The 15,054-nt window shown below is 47.7% G+C and overlaps 7 protein-coding genes across 7 annotated transcripts; 3 read left to right on the top strand and 4 right to left on the bottom strand.

Moving 5' to 3' along the window:
* Nucleotides 1–58: 58 nt before the first annotated feature.
* On the bottom strand, nt 59–1,801 carry BDV27DRAFT_145298 (putative MFS transporter; the record flags this gene model as incomplete). The annotated part of the gene is made up of 2 exons (XM_032070392.1): nt 59–1,701; nt 1,780–1,801. The coding sequence occupies 2 exons, from the start codon at nt 1,799–1,801 to the stop codon at nt 59–61; spliced, it is 1,665 nt and encodes a 554-aa protein (XP_031927483.1).
* A 349-nt stretch (nt 1,802–2,150) lies between these two features.
* BDV27DRAFT_172430 (uncharacterized protein) lies at nt 2,151–5,434 on the top strand (the record flags this gene model as incomplete). Its single annotated transcript, XM_032075870.1, has 3 exons — nt 2,151–2,193; nt 2,565–5,185; nt 5,348–5,434. The coding sequence occupies 3 exons, from the start codon at nt 2,151–2,153 to the stop codon at nt 5,432–5,434; spliced, it is 2,751 nt and encodes a 916-aa protein (XP_031927482.1).
* Nucleotides 5,290–6,896, bottom strand: BDV27DRAFT_128446 (VIT1/CCC1 transporter family protein). Its single transcript, XM_032066973.1, has 2 exons — nt 6,046–6,896; nt 5,290–5,990 (listed from the first exon to the last, which is right to left on the bottom strand). The coding sequence occupies exons 1-2, from the start codon at nt 6,411–6,413 to the stop codon at nt 5,456–5,458; spliced, it is 903 nt and encodes a 300-aa protein (XP_031927481.1). The 5' UTR covers nt 6,414–6,896; the 3' UTR covers nt 5,290–5,455.
* Nucleotides 6,897–7,604: 708 nt separating this feature from the next.
* BDV27DRAFT_157855 (phosphoesterase) lies at nt 7,605–9,279 on the top strand (the record flags this gene model as incomplete). Its single annotated transcript, XM_032072591.1, has 6 exons — nt 7,605–7,703; nt 7,756–8,169; nt 8,222–8,398; nt 8,450–8,488; nt 8,541–8,749; nt 8,814–9,279. The coding sequence occupies 6 exons, from the start codon at nt 7,605–7,607 to the stop codon at nt 9,277–9,279; spliced, it is 1,404 nt and encodes a 467-aa protein (XP_031927480.1).
* A 297-nt stretch (nt 9,280–9,576) lies between these two features.
* BDV27DRAFT_157854 (uncharacterized protein) lies at nt 9,577–10,086 on the bottom strand (the record flags this gene model as incomplete). The annotated part of the gene is made up of 3 exons (XM_032072590.1): nt 9,577–9,589; nt 9,690–9,797; nt 9,875–10,086. The coding sequence occupies 3 exons, from the start codon at nt 10,084–10,086 to the stop codon at nt 9,577–9,579; spliced, it is 333 nt and encodes a 110-aa protein (XP_031927479.1).
* A 1,050-nt stretch (nt 10,087–11,136) lies between these two features.
* BDV27DRAFT_128442 (uncharacterized protein) lies at nt 11,137–11,745 on the top strand. Its single transcript, XM_032066972.1, has 4 exons — nt 11,137–11,314; nt 11,386–11,411; nt 11,478–11,536; nt 11,617–11,745. The coding sequence occupies exons 1-4, from the start codon at nt 11,218–11,220 to the stop codon at nt 11,672–11,674; spliced, it is 240 nt and encodes a 79-aa protein (XP_031927478.1). The 5' UTR covers nt 11,137–11,217; the 3' UTR covers nt 11,675–11,745.
* On the bottom strand, nt 11,746–14,258 carry BDV27DRAFT_128440 (carbohydrate-binding module family 48 protein). The gene is made up of 3 exons (XM_032066971.1): nt 13,943–14,258; nt 13,622–13,757; nt 11,746–13,297 (listed from the first exon to the last, which is right to left on the bottom strand). The coding sequence occupies exons 1-3, from the start codon at nt 13,963–13,965 to the stop codon at nt 11,993–11,995; spliced, it is 1,464 nt and encodes a 487-aa protein (XP_031927477.1). The 5' UTR covers nt 13,966–14,258; the 3' UTR covers nt 11,746–11,992.
* Nucleotides 14,259–15,054: the final 796 nt, after the last annotated feature.

Raw genomic sequence — 15,054 nt, 5'->3', positions numbered from 1 at the left:
GACAGTATCATCTATGCTGAAGGTCATTCAAGGCTTTACTATTCCCTGCAGCCCATGTCTAACTATCAAACAGAAAATCCAGCCTCTTGTTACCCTGATCACTAGTCGTCTCAAGATAGTGAGCCTTTTGCTCTGTCGTCATTGCATCCCATTTTGCGCGTTTCCATTTATTCCTCGCCACATAGTAGAGCTTTGCCAGCACGTATGCTATAATAGTCGCTACGTTGATGGCAATCAGCTGCGAGTTTCCCCGATGGTAGTACGGCTTGTCATCTTCGCGGTAGATATTCGAGGACGCAATCCCTGAAAGCTGAATGGTAATGTTATAGAGTGCAGCACTGACAGCCCTCGTTCGCACCGCATTACTCAGCCGAGAACACCAACCGACTTGTGCAGCGTGGATAGACGGCCAGCCAAGCAGGACGAAGGTTACCGCATAGAGTCCCCAGTGTGATAGCGTGCTAGCCGAGGTGTACAGAACGATCAGGAGAGGAAGAGACCAGAGTTGGGTCAGGATTCCAAATATGGAGATTTGTTTGAACCGTTCTGACAGTTCGGTGATGATCAGCAGGTTGATTGCTGCGAAGACGGTGACCGGAATGCCCAGTAAAGTGGTTTGGAAGGTGCTGAACCCGATGGCCTTCAGCGACAAGCTGAGATATGTCTTTGGTGGCGAGGTAGGGATCTCGAACAGGATCCCGATGATGTAGACTGGCCACAGATCATAGTCCTGCAGACTCTGCCAAAGCATTTTCAAGCTTAACGCCTGACGGTTATGCATGTCTCCCTTTGACGGGTCATCACGCAGGACACGATTGACGATGATCTTCTCTTCTCGCTCGGTGAAGTATCCCTTGGTGTTCCACCATGTTGCTGTCTGTGTAGGCCCCGGAACAAGAAATAAGAAACTCAAAAATCCAATCACTATACTTATCAAGGCTTCGATGAGAAAGAGCCATCTCCATCCTTCACGGCCTTGTACCCCACGCATGTGCAAGACACCGTAGGCGATGAACGAGGCGATCACCCCCGACATCGAGTCAACAAACCAAAACCACGCCAAGCGTACGGGCATCTCGGTCTTCTTATAGAAATATGAGAGGTACAGGATCGCGTCTGGGATGAAACCCCCCATGAAGAAACCAAGGAAGAACCGACAGGCAAAGAATCCTGCTCTGTTATGCATAAAGAACTGTCCACCGGATGCCAAACTCCATAGAATAATCTGGATGGGGATCCATCTGTCCGGACCAATTCTCTTGCCGATCATTTGGGATGGAATCTCAGCAATCAAAAAGCCGATCCGATACATGTTTTGCGCATTGTTGTAGTCGTTGGTGTTGATGTGCAGGTCCGGCAACAAGTTATCGGCAGCAGCATTTCCCAGGTTGCCCCGATCAATATTAAGCGCAAAGAACATCACAAGGATCCAAAGGAAAATCTTCAGATCTGTTTTCCGGCGTACTGATCTCTCCTCGCGGTAGGTCCACCTCTCAGAAGGGTCAAATCGATGTAAATTCTCGTACTGTGGGTGTGGCTGGTAATATTTGGCCAGATTCGAATCATCAAACACACTCCTCGTAGTAGCAATAGCATCGAGGTCGACTGACTTTTTCTTGGAGTAGAAGATGGACAGGAAGGTACTGTACTCAGGTACATCTTCTGGCTCGACAAGATTGTCATGTGTTGCATCTTTGGCCACTTCAGTGCTCTGGATATCCCCGGCCTTATGCGGGCTGGATTGGGGGCTTCCTGATTGATTTTTATCGTTTAAATGACTGGGGTCCGACGTAGTCGACATTTTGGTGGTTTCCTCGAACCAAGATCAGCAGATACAGTCCCAAAAAGAACCAGTGCAGGCTCAGCCTAAAGCAAACGAGGGCTGGCTGGTCGATCGCATTAAAAGAACAAGGAACATATCGGTTATATAGCACGGCTAGAATTGTCTCTGATGCTTTTTCTCTATCGTATTTTGTGACAATAGCCATCAAGAATGGAGTGCTCCCAGAGCTCGATGGTGCAATCAACGAAGTGCTGTCCCGGTAAACCAAATGATAATAGCATCGTACAGATCTAGCCCTGAGCGTTCATACCAAAATGGCAGGCAACGGATAATAACGAGGGATAGTAAATCAAATCGGGGCTAAACAATGGCTAAGTGTAGGGAATTGCGCTTAGGGCATTGCTCGTCATGTAAGTGCGTATGGCATCAGCGCTCACCAGATTGTACCCATAGCCCGACTCCTCCGCCTCAACGCTTAGTGTAAATAGGCTCTGTGTATCAACCAGTAGCTATTTTGTGCCAAATTTCTTGATAATCTTCGAGCTTTTGGTTGGTGGATAAATTGAAAACATTGGAACCCTCCTCTGACCATGAGTCGATAGCTCATCTAGAAGGCGAAAGGATAATATCCTTCAAATTAGTGAATCATCCTAGACAACAACTGAAAGTGGCGGTCGCCCATAGCTACATCCTAGCACGTTGTTCAAGAGAATATTTCATAATATGTCGACGAATAACAAGGCTGCCAAGCTCCAATGCCTTGAACGGTATTATATTAAAGATAACTTTAGTGCGACTTTTGGCGTCCCCTGGCCCCGTGGAGAGTATTGGCCTGACAGAACAATTTTCACTTGTTCTAGTCATAGGAATAAATCCATCGCTTTGCAATCATGGCTAATCGCGTACTGGCCAGATGGGTCAATCAAATGGACAGCACATGCCTTTGCGGCCGATACCGACGTGGCTGACAGCTATTCCGTGGAAGCAATTCTAACGACGCCTAAACATCTCGAGCCTGTTAACGCAGGTATTTCGATAAAGCGAGATGCAGACTTTATAGAGATTGACACCGGCAAGGTCCGCGTGGTCTTTCCTACTACCGGCTCAGAAATAATCAAGAGTATCATCCTGAGTAATGGGACGACAATCGGCCAAAATGGCCGACTGATAATGCTCTCAAGAGCATTGCTTCCGACGGAGACAGATAAATCAGATAACCACCAGTCTCTGAGCAGCATTGAAAGCGTAAATGTTGACCAGGAAGGCCCCATAAGGGCTTTATTGACTGTACGCGGAAACCACAGTGCAGTTGAAATTGATGGCCGCTCACAAGCACCATGGCTCCCTTTCATTTTGCGGTTCTACCTGTACTATAATTCAGATTCCATCCGAATCGTCCATACAATCACGTATGATGGAGACCCTCAAACAAGCTTCATCGAGGGAATCGGTATCCAGTTTGATGTTCCGTTGAAAGATGAGCTGCCTTATAACCGGCACATCCGTTTTGCAGGCGTTGGTGATGGCATTTTTGGGGAGGCTGTACAGGGTGTTACCGGCCTTCGCAGAGATCCAGGGTCAAGTGTCCGCACAGCTCAGATTAACGGCGAACCTCTTCCTCCTATGGATGCCTGGAATGACGAAGTTGGAAGATATATGAAGTGGGTGCCGTGCTGGAATGATTACAGGATTTCTCAACTATCGCCAGACGGATATACTATGAAGAAAAGAACTGCAGCAGGACACAGCTGGGTCAATATTCCTGGCGGTGCTCAAGCTGGAGGGCTTGCGTACCTTGGTGGTGCAACTCGAGGAGGCTTAGGGATGGGAATGCGTTATTTCTGGGAGCGATACCCGACCGGTTTGGATGTTCTAAATGCTAACGAAGCTACTGGAGAAATCACGCTGTGGTTGTACAGTCCATCCGCAGAAGTGATGGATCTTCGACCATACCATGACGGACTGGGACAAGAAACCTATGATGATGAGCTTGATGGCCTGCGTATCACATATGAAGATTGGGAAGATGGGACAGGAACGCCTTTCGGCATTGCACGGACTAATGAAATCTTTCTTTTTGCCTTTGACCATACTCCCACGTCCGCAGAGCTAAGCAGTTCGGTACAGTATATGCGGAACCCACCCGTGGTGATTCCAGATCCTGAGTATATCCTACAAACAGGCGCATTAGGCACATTTTGGTCAAGGAGGGACTCCACAGAGAGTAACACACCTGCAGAAGCGGAAATCAACCAGAATCTTGACTTTCTCTTCGAATTTTACAAGACACAGATATCTCAGCGTCGATGGTACGGCTTCTGGAATCATGGGGACATCATGCACACTTACGACGGAGACCGCCACTCCTGGTGCTATGATATAGGAGGCTATGCATGGGACAACTCCGAGCTCTCTCCAGACTTGTTCTTCTGGTTATATTTCTTGCGGACGAGCAGAGAGGACGTATACCGCCTGGCTGAAGCCCTTACCAGGCACACAGGGGAGGTGGACGTGTACCATATCGGACGGTGGAGAGGACTTGGGACCCGACACGGAGTCCAGCATTGGAGCGATAGTTGCAAGCAATCTCGCATTTCGAATGCCCTGTATAGATGGATCTTCTTTTACCTCACGGGAGGCGATGAGCGGACTGGCGAGCTGCTAGAAGAGACACTGTGTGCAGAAAAGACATTCTTAGCTCTAGATCCGTACCGTAAGGTGCGACGGGATAAAACATTATATAACCCTACCGCTGAAGCTGTATCCATCTCTTTGGGAACCGATTGGTCAGCTTTTGCAGCAGCGTGGTTCATCGCCTGGGAGAGACGAGCACCTGGTTGGGAGGAGGCGAAAAGCAAGCTGTTCTCGTCTATGGCGGGGATCTCCCAGCTCCACAATGGCTTCGTGACTGGAATGGCTCTTTACAATATGCAAAATGGGCAGATCCTTCCTCCGTCTCACGATTTGTCAAACCAAGGAGTGGTCCAAGTATCCCATCTTTCCGCCATGTTCGGTCTGTTTGAGATTTGCGCGGTGCTTATTGACACCATAGCAAGTGACTTACCGAGGGGCTTTGAGAAATCATGGGTGGATTATTGTCTCTATTTCAATGCCACCGCAGAAGATCAGGCACAGCGGTACGGGGTAGACTTTGGAAATCTGATATTGCGCCAGGGACATTCTCGTTTGACGGCATATGCGGCCAATAACCTTGAAGACTCGGGCTTAGGGCAACGTTCATGGAAAGAGTTCTATAATGGTGATGGCTATGCGCCAGATTTGCCATGGGTCAGCCAGTCGGTAACCGGATATCTCGTCCCAGTGAATGTTGAAGAAGCAGATTGGATTTCAACTAATATCTCGTCGCTCTATGGTCTGGCAGCGATCCAGAATCTTTCTTTGGTAAGAAAAGCTTTATCTTAGCACTAACAAAGTTTGGCGTTCTGGAAACGGTTCTCCGGTGGCGATAGCTAAATTTATAACCAGTCAAACAAATTTGGAAAAATGTTTTGAACTTTTTAAATTTCTTTTACTATACGAATTTATAGTTTTTATATGTACTAGTATATACCCAGTCCCTGCGACCCATTGACCATACCCAATGCCTTTTTACCCAATAACGCCGAAACCAGGCCAAGTGACAGAATATAAACAAAAGGTGTAGTTGGAGTATTAGTGCTCTCCTCCATCACTACCACCAGAGGCCATTAATTGGAAACCTTTGACCAAACCCATGGCAGATCCTGCTGCAACTCCGCCAACCAAGACCATTTGTAAACCACCTATGAGCCCGCGTCGAATATTCCGACTGCCCTTCCAACCGCTCACGAAGCATGTCTTACCATATCCGAACAAAAACAGCGCCACGACCATAGTAGCGATAGACCAACGCAGCGCAATAAAGGCATCATTCGGTCCAACGAAAAAGTAGGGGAGTAACGGGATGAAGCCACCGATGAAATAACCCAGGGCGATCGTCAGAGCGCAGATAAAGGCGCGCGAGCCGGAGGGTTCTTGAAGAGTATGATGGAAATTCATGAGGAAAGATGGGAGCATCGGGGAGGTAGAAAGATGTCTTGTGAGTTCGGAGACGAGGTGGGGAGGAAGGTCGTAGGGCGCGAAGATATCGGAAATTGTGTCAGTCACCCCAGCTGGATCTGTCATGGTTTGGCTTTCGGTTTCTTTCAGTGTTGCGCGGTAGGATTCCCTGCGCAGACATGTTAGTAATAAGCGGTCTTTCAAGTCACGCTGGTTCTACTCACTCCTCGCTTTTTGCTCCTAAATACCCTCCTAGGCCCATGGATATGGCACCCGCAATGAGTTCAGCCAATCCACCGAATACTACCACTTTTGTATCTCCCAAAGCAGACAGTCCCGCAGTCAGAGCAAATGGCACTGTCATACCGTCGGAAAGACCGATGATGGCATCTGACACCAGTCGACCGTCAATGACTTTGGAGTCCGCTTTCTCCGTTTTTGGCCGACTGGGCTTTGCCTCCTCGACTGAAGACTCGAGGTCGCTCGACGATTCATTTCGAAGGGGTAGTTGGTATTCCTTCTCCAAATCCGGCGAGAATTCCGAGACGGGGGAGTAGCTGGAGAGGAGACCCCTGATGGAGGAAATTGACATGGTGGTATGGTGGTGTGCGACGATCTCGACCACTAGGGCTATGTACAGTACGTACTTTCGAAAGAGAGTCAAGTGATGCCAGGAACACTGACGGGAAGACGGGTTTATATAATTATGTAGGTAATAATGCTCTAGTCCCAGTGGATCACACTATTGTCTAGTGTCACAATGAAGCATGGACAAGTGAGGAAGCCGATAAAGAGCGAGAGAATCTGATCAAATGAGAGTAGCACGGGACATATACCCCAGTAACAAGCATTGGAGGTATGCTCCACCGAGGGTGGGAATTAGCAAATCCACAGTGCACATTTGATAATACCTTGTGCCGACTTGCTCCAGTGTCACCTGCCACAGAGCCTATTAAGGGAGAATGACCAACAACGTGCGTGAAATGAAGAGGCGGTCATTTGCCTCAAATGAGGGGATCTCTTGGCACGTGGGGACGTGATTCGTCCAAACCCCAAGAGACCGGGTGGGGTGCCTGGAAAGCTTGGACTCAGGCAACTATTCCACATCAGGCTTAGTATCCTTTGGTAAGGGCCCATCGGACAAGTACTTCAAACCTATCATGTTGGAGTCATATCTAAACTCTGGATGCTGGCTTCTCCACTGCAGAAGTACTACTAGTAGTCTGGTAGCACAGCGCAATGGATTCCGACATGAGACAGGACTTGTCCTTGCATATGTACTGCATGTCCATCATTGCAGAGCCGACTTACTCCTAGTAGTCCGATGGAGTATTAAGTTCTCGCAACATACTTCAATCAATCATGAAGAATTTACGTTATTAACGCGGTGGTACCCCACTCTTCTACTCACTAGCCCAATGTTTTTCGACGCAAGGGCCCGTCCGCTCTATCCCGTTTCTCGCAACTCCTCGCGCGACCTCCGGAGACCTCCGTAGCACTCTTCCGCTTGGGTCAACAGACATGTTACAGTGATGTCTCACATGGTATGGACTGGCTGCAGCTGGTCGTCACCGATGATTTCTCATACCGAGATAACGGTTGGAGATTGATCCGGACAATGGATGAAAGGTGGATCGTCCTTCTTTTCTCTGGAATGTGACTCCCTACGAGTATGACGCGACTAAATAATATGCGGTATGGGAATAAATATCGCGCGTTGAGCCCTGCGAAAGGTCTCGCGATGTAAAACAAAACGAACGACGAGAGGTTGCAGGAACGGAAGATGCAGTGGACTTGGGCCTTGATCACAGCACTAGCAACAGCTGCTTCAGCCCTACCTCATGAAGCCCGCAAAGATGTCTGGGACCAGCTTCGGTCAAACGTAGGTTGATCATCCCTGTCACCATAAACTAAACGAAGGTTAATATTATTAGATCAAACATGTAGTTTACTTGATGATGGAGAACCATTCCTTTTCCAACATCGCCGGATATTGGGACTTTCATCCAGACATTGACAACCTGCGTAATAGAAAATACTGCAATGAATACACCAACCCCAGCTGGACAGTCTGGGGCGAGCCTCTCTATATATGCGCCGGGCCCTACGAAACGGAAGTGCCGCTGGAAGATCCGGATCACGAGTTCGCTGGGGTGACATATCAAATCTACCGAAAATGGAATGTAACAAATGACGACGTCCCCAACATGGGGGGCTTTATCGAACGCCAGTCAGAGAAATACCAGGCTACCCCAGGAGAATCGGCGTTTGTCATCAAGGCATACGATGAGAAGAAATCCTCGACTCTTGCTGAGATCGCCCAGAATTTCGCGTTCTGGGATTCCTATGTGAGGATATTGCACAATCTACAGACAATGGAGGACATGACTGACGGAACAGTTTGCGGAACACCCTGGACCTACCAACCCGAACCGTCAATTTGCTACCTCGGGTTCGACTTGTGGATTCGTGGATAATGCAGGCCAAGCTGCGGGGTTTTTCAATAATGTAACGGGAACGACTTGCGCAACATCAATCTTCGAAGCGCTTAGCAACAAGAACATTAGCTGGAAAAATGTAAAGCAGTCCACTATTTCCAGAGATCCCCACCGGCTAATGCTGTTCTAGTATTACGAAACGGATATTGTCGATGGGTGGATGTACAAGGTAAGATAATGTCATTTACTTTGATGTACAAAAGCCAGCTAACCCTTCACAGTGGGTTCAAGACAATGCGATAGACAATCTAGCCCACGCCAGTGACTTCTATCGGGATCTTGAGGAGGGCACATTGCCCACATTCTCCTACATCAACCCTGAATGCTGTACCATGGATTCGATGCACCCGAAGAGCAACATGGCAGCTGGTGAGCAAATGATCAAGCACCTATACGATGCGGTCCGGAGATCCAAATATTGGGATAATGTGTACGATTCAACTCTATGCGTCGTTTCGAGTCGTTTCGAACTTCACAACTAACTCTCTATACAGTTTGGTCATCATCAATTTCGATGAGCACGGGGGCTTTGCGGACTATGTACCGCCGCCCGTCAACATTCCCCCACCAGAAGATGGCATCACATTCGACGGAGAATCAGAAGGCCGGCCCGTTACATATGACTTCACTCGTCTTGGTGTGCGCGTTCCTGCATTCATCATCTCGCCCTATATCGAACCGAACACCCTCATCCACAACGATGGCACCATGTACGCCAACAACTCAGCATACACCCACACCTCCATGCTCCATTTCCTGCAGGAGCTCTGGGAACTGGAAGGGCTCAATAACCGTGTGCAATGGGCCAAGACCTTCGAGCATGTATTCTCCGACACCAAGCGCGAGGACACACCGGAGACTCTCAGCACACCTATATGGTACGGCGACAGCTGGGAGCCCAAGCCCGAGCCATTCTATCTGTTGAATCAGGACGAGAGTTACTACGCCAACCGGTCATGAGATATCTCAATGTTATTTCACTTCATTTGTATTTTCATAAACGTTCTCTTTGTTCATATATCATATCATCATGCCCAAGAAATGATAGAATAAAAATGAGCTGAAAACTGGAAAACGCGAAGATCATAAAAGTAGTGAAATCATTCTGAGGCGATTCTCACCGAAGGACGGGTATCACAACAGAAAGCATGAACTGTTTTTTAAAAAAAATAATAAAGACGTATGTATAATCAAGCCAACAAACACCTGAAAGCATGCGCAACCCGACCACCTCAGAAAAAAGGCAAGGAAATGAATCTAGTTCGACCATCTATATCCATAACCCGTCAGCAAGATCCCCAACCAGACCCCCAAAGAAAAGATAGAAAAAGGGAGAAGAAAAAAAAAAAAAAAAAAAAAGGAATACATACCCCTTCCTCCTCTCCACCTCCTGAACCTCCGCCGCCGGCTGCGTCATATTCCACAACCGACTCTTATAAGCAGGAAACGAAGTATGATTCCACATATTCACCAGAACACTATCCAACCATTAGTCACCAGAAATCAAGAAATAACGACCAGGAAAACGGGAGAGAGACAGAGGAAGAAAACAAACCTCTGAGTCCGATCCTGATAATCCTCATTATTCAACTCCTTCACGCCGACCTTCATGCCGTCCTTTGTCCATACGACATTCTTCTTCTCCATCTTTGACTTTGTGTTCCGTGTTACTTCTTGTACGATCGACCAGGTGATGTACCCGATTACGGCGAGTACGGTGACGACGACCACGAGGATGATGAGGGGGACGAGACTGCCGCGGGCCATTTTGGTTCGTTCTTTTATTCTATTCTCGGCTTTGGTTGATTGATTTGGGGTATGAAGAATGTGTGTGTATTTGTTTCGAGATACGGTGGATTTGGTTTAATTTGCGTAGAGTAAGTAGTATTCGAAAGCAGGATGAAATGGTTTGCGCCGCCTTCTTTAAATCCAAATAAGGTGTAGGGCTGAGCGGGAGAAAAAGAGTGGATCAGGTGCGGTGCCGGTGTGGCTTAAAGACAAAAAAAAAAGTAAAACAGAATATCGTGACCTGGGGAAATGGATGGGATGAATGGATGTGTGCCTTACTATGCCTATTTATAAGTTCCGTGGAAGAAATAGAAACAAGGGCGTCCGAACCCCAAATCAAAAGTTCAAAATCCCCCCCAAGGGTGACAAATCAGAAAAGAAATGGGGGGAAAAAAACAACCAACAGCAGTCAAATGCCCTATTCTAATTGCCAAGCGTTGGCAAGCGGGGCGGGTATGGAAAATTGAACATGGGAAATATTGATGCCTACTTTTAGCGCTCTCTTTTTTGCCCTTTTCTGAGCCAAGGAATGTTTTTTATGTTTACACAAAAGGTACTCGACCTTGTTGTCATTTTCTGTTTTGGTTTGATTGTCAGAGCCCCTGGTTGAGGGATTTGATTGCCATTGGGTCGTTTGGGTGGATTGCTTGCATTGCTTGCATTGTGGAAGTGGCTGTGTTGGTGTTGATGATGGTGTGTGGCTTGTTTAGTTCTAGTTCTTGGTTCTAGATTTAAATTAATTGGCATTGACACTGACACTGACACTGAAAAAGCCAAGCCACGGTCTTTTTATATCTACTGCTAATGTAGAAGCCTAGAGTTCCGAATCTTCCCTTTTTTTTTTTTTTTTTCCTGCTTCGATTTCTTTGAAAGAATGAAATAACTACCTAACTTACACACTCCTCTACAATGATATTGGATCTTAGGGTTACATGTCAATCACTGTCGTCATCATGAATCATCCCTCCCGTAGGCACCTCAAGCATAGTAGTTGTAATAGTAGTAGTTATCAGAAGTAGAAAGTCGTCATCTACACCTCCTTTACAGAAAAGAAAAGAACCAAATTCATCCAGTCATACTAAAATAACCTACAATAAACTAATTCTAACCATGTGCGACGTTCCTTTCTTCCCGATCTTCCCCATCTGTTTCCAATGCGGCACGGACCAGAATCCCTGTCGCTGTAAAGTCCTCGGTCCGACATTAGGTATAGACCATTACTGTTATTCCCGCTGTTTTCATGTACCAGGGACATGAATGGCTAATTTAATGGTCTAGGGTTCTGTGTGACGATTGTTGCAGCGGTATGTCCATAGATACAGTACATTGTATCCGTATTGGCTTGTAATACTAACGCGCGCTGGGTGCAGATTGTTTGTTATCCTGCGTCCATCTTTTGTGGCTGTTGTTTGACTCAGACGGGCAAGGAGTGAGTTTGCTCTTTTCATTCAGTTTCTAGCATGGTAAGTTGTCTTGAAAAAATGGTTCAGGCTGACTTGGTATATGTAGTATGCTGGGGTATCCGGTCACGTTGAATCAGAAGGTCAATGAGGTTATACCGATTTAATAGGGGCTGAATGTATGATATAAATTTAATGACTTAATGGGGCGCAACTCCTGTATGATAAATGGCAAATCAATCTTAAACACTGGTCTTGAATTAAACTATTACTCGTAACAATAACTGTGCACAACAGAGTAGGTATAAGGTCATCCGGGCAGAACAACAAAACAAAAAGGTATCCAGATCAAGAATCAAGTAACACCTCCGCCCACCAGTCTTGAATCATTCAGTCTGCCGGCTCATTGTCGTAACTGTAATAATAACGGATCGTCTCAGGGTACGGGCCAAGCGCATACGGTTGGCCAACGACAGGGTACGAGCTCAGGTGAGTTTCTCCTTGAGCTTATGGAAGAATGCACTGGCGCGGTTTCTCTTTTTCTTCTGGGATGGAGTTCCACTCGAAGATCCAGAATCCTTGCGCTCCGTGTCCTTGGGTGGAGTACTCGACCGTGCTTTCGTTGCCCCTACGCCGGTATCCTGAGGATGTGTCGGCTCAGCAGTCTTGGTTGCACTCGCTCCAGTATCACCAGCTGTTGCGGCAGCTGAGCCACTACCAGGTCCCGACACCTCAGATGTCTTGGTGGTCTCAGGCCCAGTCGTGACGGTCGGTCCCGCTTCGGAAGTCGTATCAGGCCTCGTCGTTGGGGTTGTCGCCCGCGGCGATAGCTGTGCCGAGTCAGGCTGTGATATGGTGGCTTGAGGGGCAGTTTCAGTGGTTGCAGCAGTAACACCAGTGGTGGGCGCTGGTGTGCCCCTCGATTCATCTACCGGGACTTTCTGCTGAAGCTCATGCTCCATCTCTTTCTTCTCTCCGACAGCCTCCTGAATAGCAGCTGCTTCAGGATCTGCGTGAGCCTCGGACATCGAGTGCCTCACCATTTCCGGAACATCGCCCACAGGTGCGCCAGAGCCACCAACGGTCTGTTTCTTGTGGGACTCAAGAGGAACAGCACCGGCAAGCGCTGCAGTAGTAGATGTCGGCGCTGCGGACTGAATAGTGACAGGGTCGGAACTCCCTTCACTAGCCTGACCCATGGGAAGGCTAGATTCAGGGATCATATTGTTCGAGATCGGAGGAACAGCAAATGCGCTGGTATCTTTATTAGACTGACCCCCAGTCAATGGATGGCTGGCATCCTGCTCGTATCCGGCTTGATCTGTCCGGGCGGTAGAGTGGATTGTATTGGTATTGAATGTGCTCGGGTCAGGCACCTTCTCTCCTGGCTTGAGCTTGATTGGGTTGCCTGTGCCACTTGAGGCGGGGATGGGGTTCACAGAGAACTGCTCAACTTCCGATCTTGGGGTCGCGGGGAATGACCCAGGCACATTCGCTCGCTGCTCGAGAGGGGCATGTTTGGCGAGCTCTGCTGTAGTCGATCCAGGAGCGGTAGATGATAAGGCAGCGTCGCCCAGGATATCCCTGCGAGACTCTTTGGGAATTTCAGCAGCCAATGCAGCCGTTGTGGAATCGGGGGCTACGCCAGCCATTACTGCAGTGCTGTTTTGTAAACTCGAGGTGTCTTCTTTCCGAATCTGATCGGGATAGAGCACGTTGTTGATATTATGGTTGCCGTCGTCTTCTTCCGGAACACTGTGGTCGGTAGTCCAGATGCCGTCAACGACAAACTTTAGATAGAGTGGAAAGACGTTAGTGGATCCAATACAACATGCTGACGTGAAAGACACGATTCTTTATAGCATTTTTTGGGGCGGGGAAAGAAGATTAGGGAATCCATGGGAGCCTGAGAGGAGGAAAGCGGCAAATGACGTCAGGAAAACACAGCGCGGACAGCGTCATTGAAGTTCAGAGGATCCACGGCTAAATTCACATCATACTATTCCCTAATCGGGCTTTGAGCGGGAAGGAAGGAATAAGCGGGAAATGAGTAGTACAGTAGGAGAAGGCGTAGTAGTAAGCAATCAAGGAGGAAAGCCTTCCCTGTCCCTTACCTTGTAATGCAACTTCTCCTCCGTCGCAGGTAACGGGACTTCTTTCTCGAAGATATCACCTTTTCGATCTAGTCGGACGGTTTTACCCCAGTCATCAAAGGTTCCGGTCACAAACACCTCATCTGCGTCGTGAGGCCTAATCTCCCATGCAGGAGTCGCATCAGTCAGCTATGCAATCGAACCCATGTTCCGAATAAATGATACTCGCGTCAGATCAGGGAAACACGGCGGGAATCATCGAAATTGACCCAGATGACCAAGAGTTTGAGTGGGAATCCTGGTTCGGAGGAGCGCAAAGTTCAATTAAGTTGCCCTACTTACCATCGGAATGTGTAGCTTCCCATCTCTTCGGTTGGGAGAGAGAATTGGAAGGCGGAACCGTAGTCGAAGGGGATTGAAGATGAGGAATTAATGAATCCAATTGCTTCTTTTGTTTTTTGAGAGATCCCGTGTCTCAGAAGGGGTCACAAATCTCACAAGAAATGCAAGCTGCCTGAAGAGGCTGGGAGTGAAAAGCTGAAGATCCTTTCAAGGCCCAAAGCGGGGTGGCGGTAACACAGACCTTCAGCTAAGATCCAAGGAAGTATAAACGGCCAACGAACACCGGGTCCAGACGCTGGCCCCTTGACAGCTGTCAGGTATGGAAGTGATTTTCTAGTTAACTAGTTCTTAACAATATGAGTCAGCTCATTCCAACGAAAACCCCCAATGTGTCCTAGCTCGACATGGCGTTCGGCTGCAATGAAGTTTTACAGGTCGCCGCCGTTTCCGGCTCAGGGGTCGTTACTACTTTGTTTTTTATTGTGCCCCTCGCAATGGACGAGCTTTCTATAATGTTGTCTCATAACAACTGTAGAATTATGCATACCTCTCCCCTTATATATTTTTATTTATTATTATCATTAGTATTATTATAATAGTAATTTTCTTTTTCTGTTTCTTTTTCTCTCTTTTTTTTATTTTTTTTTTTTGGTACAGTGTCATCATCACCTCATTGAGCCCATGAAGGTTGTGCTGGCGAAGATCAATACGGCTGCTCCATGCTTGATGTGATTAGATATATCGGCTAAGGTGCCCCTGGTGATGCCCAGAGGGTTGGTGCCATCAGATCCGACGAGAAAGCTACATACCATGACGGTTTGGAGGTCGTATACCACAGCGACGGGGATATTGAAGATGGTGCATACGAAGAATTCCGAGTGAAAGGCCAGTCTGAGGGTGTACAGTTCTGACATTGGTCCAAACATAAGAGAGCCAAAGGCGAGCCCTGCTCTCGATAGCTAGTCATCTTCGACAAATAGGTGAAGGTGAGAGCTCATGATGTATGGGATGCGGAAGTCTTTTGTTTCTTTCTTCAGCGCATGATATCAGCCTGGACTTACGCCAGAGATTAATGGTCAGGAAGCAATGTATCTAATTTCACCCCTTTCTGT

The sequence above is a fragment of the Aspergillus caelatus genome, assembly GCF_009193585.1.
Source record: "Aspergillus caelatus strain CBS 763.97 unplaced genomic scaffold BDV27scaffold_90, whole genome shotgun sequence".
NCBI lineage: Eukaryota > Fungi > Ascomycota > Eurotiomycetes > Eurotiales > Aspergillaceae > Aspergillus > Aspergillus caelatus.
Note: the sequence above shows the minus strand (reverse complement) of the source record. Positions and strands in the feature narration are given on the sequence as shown.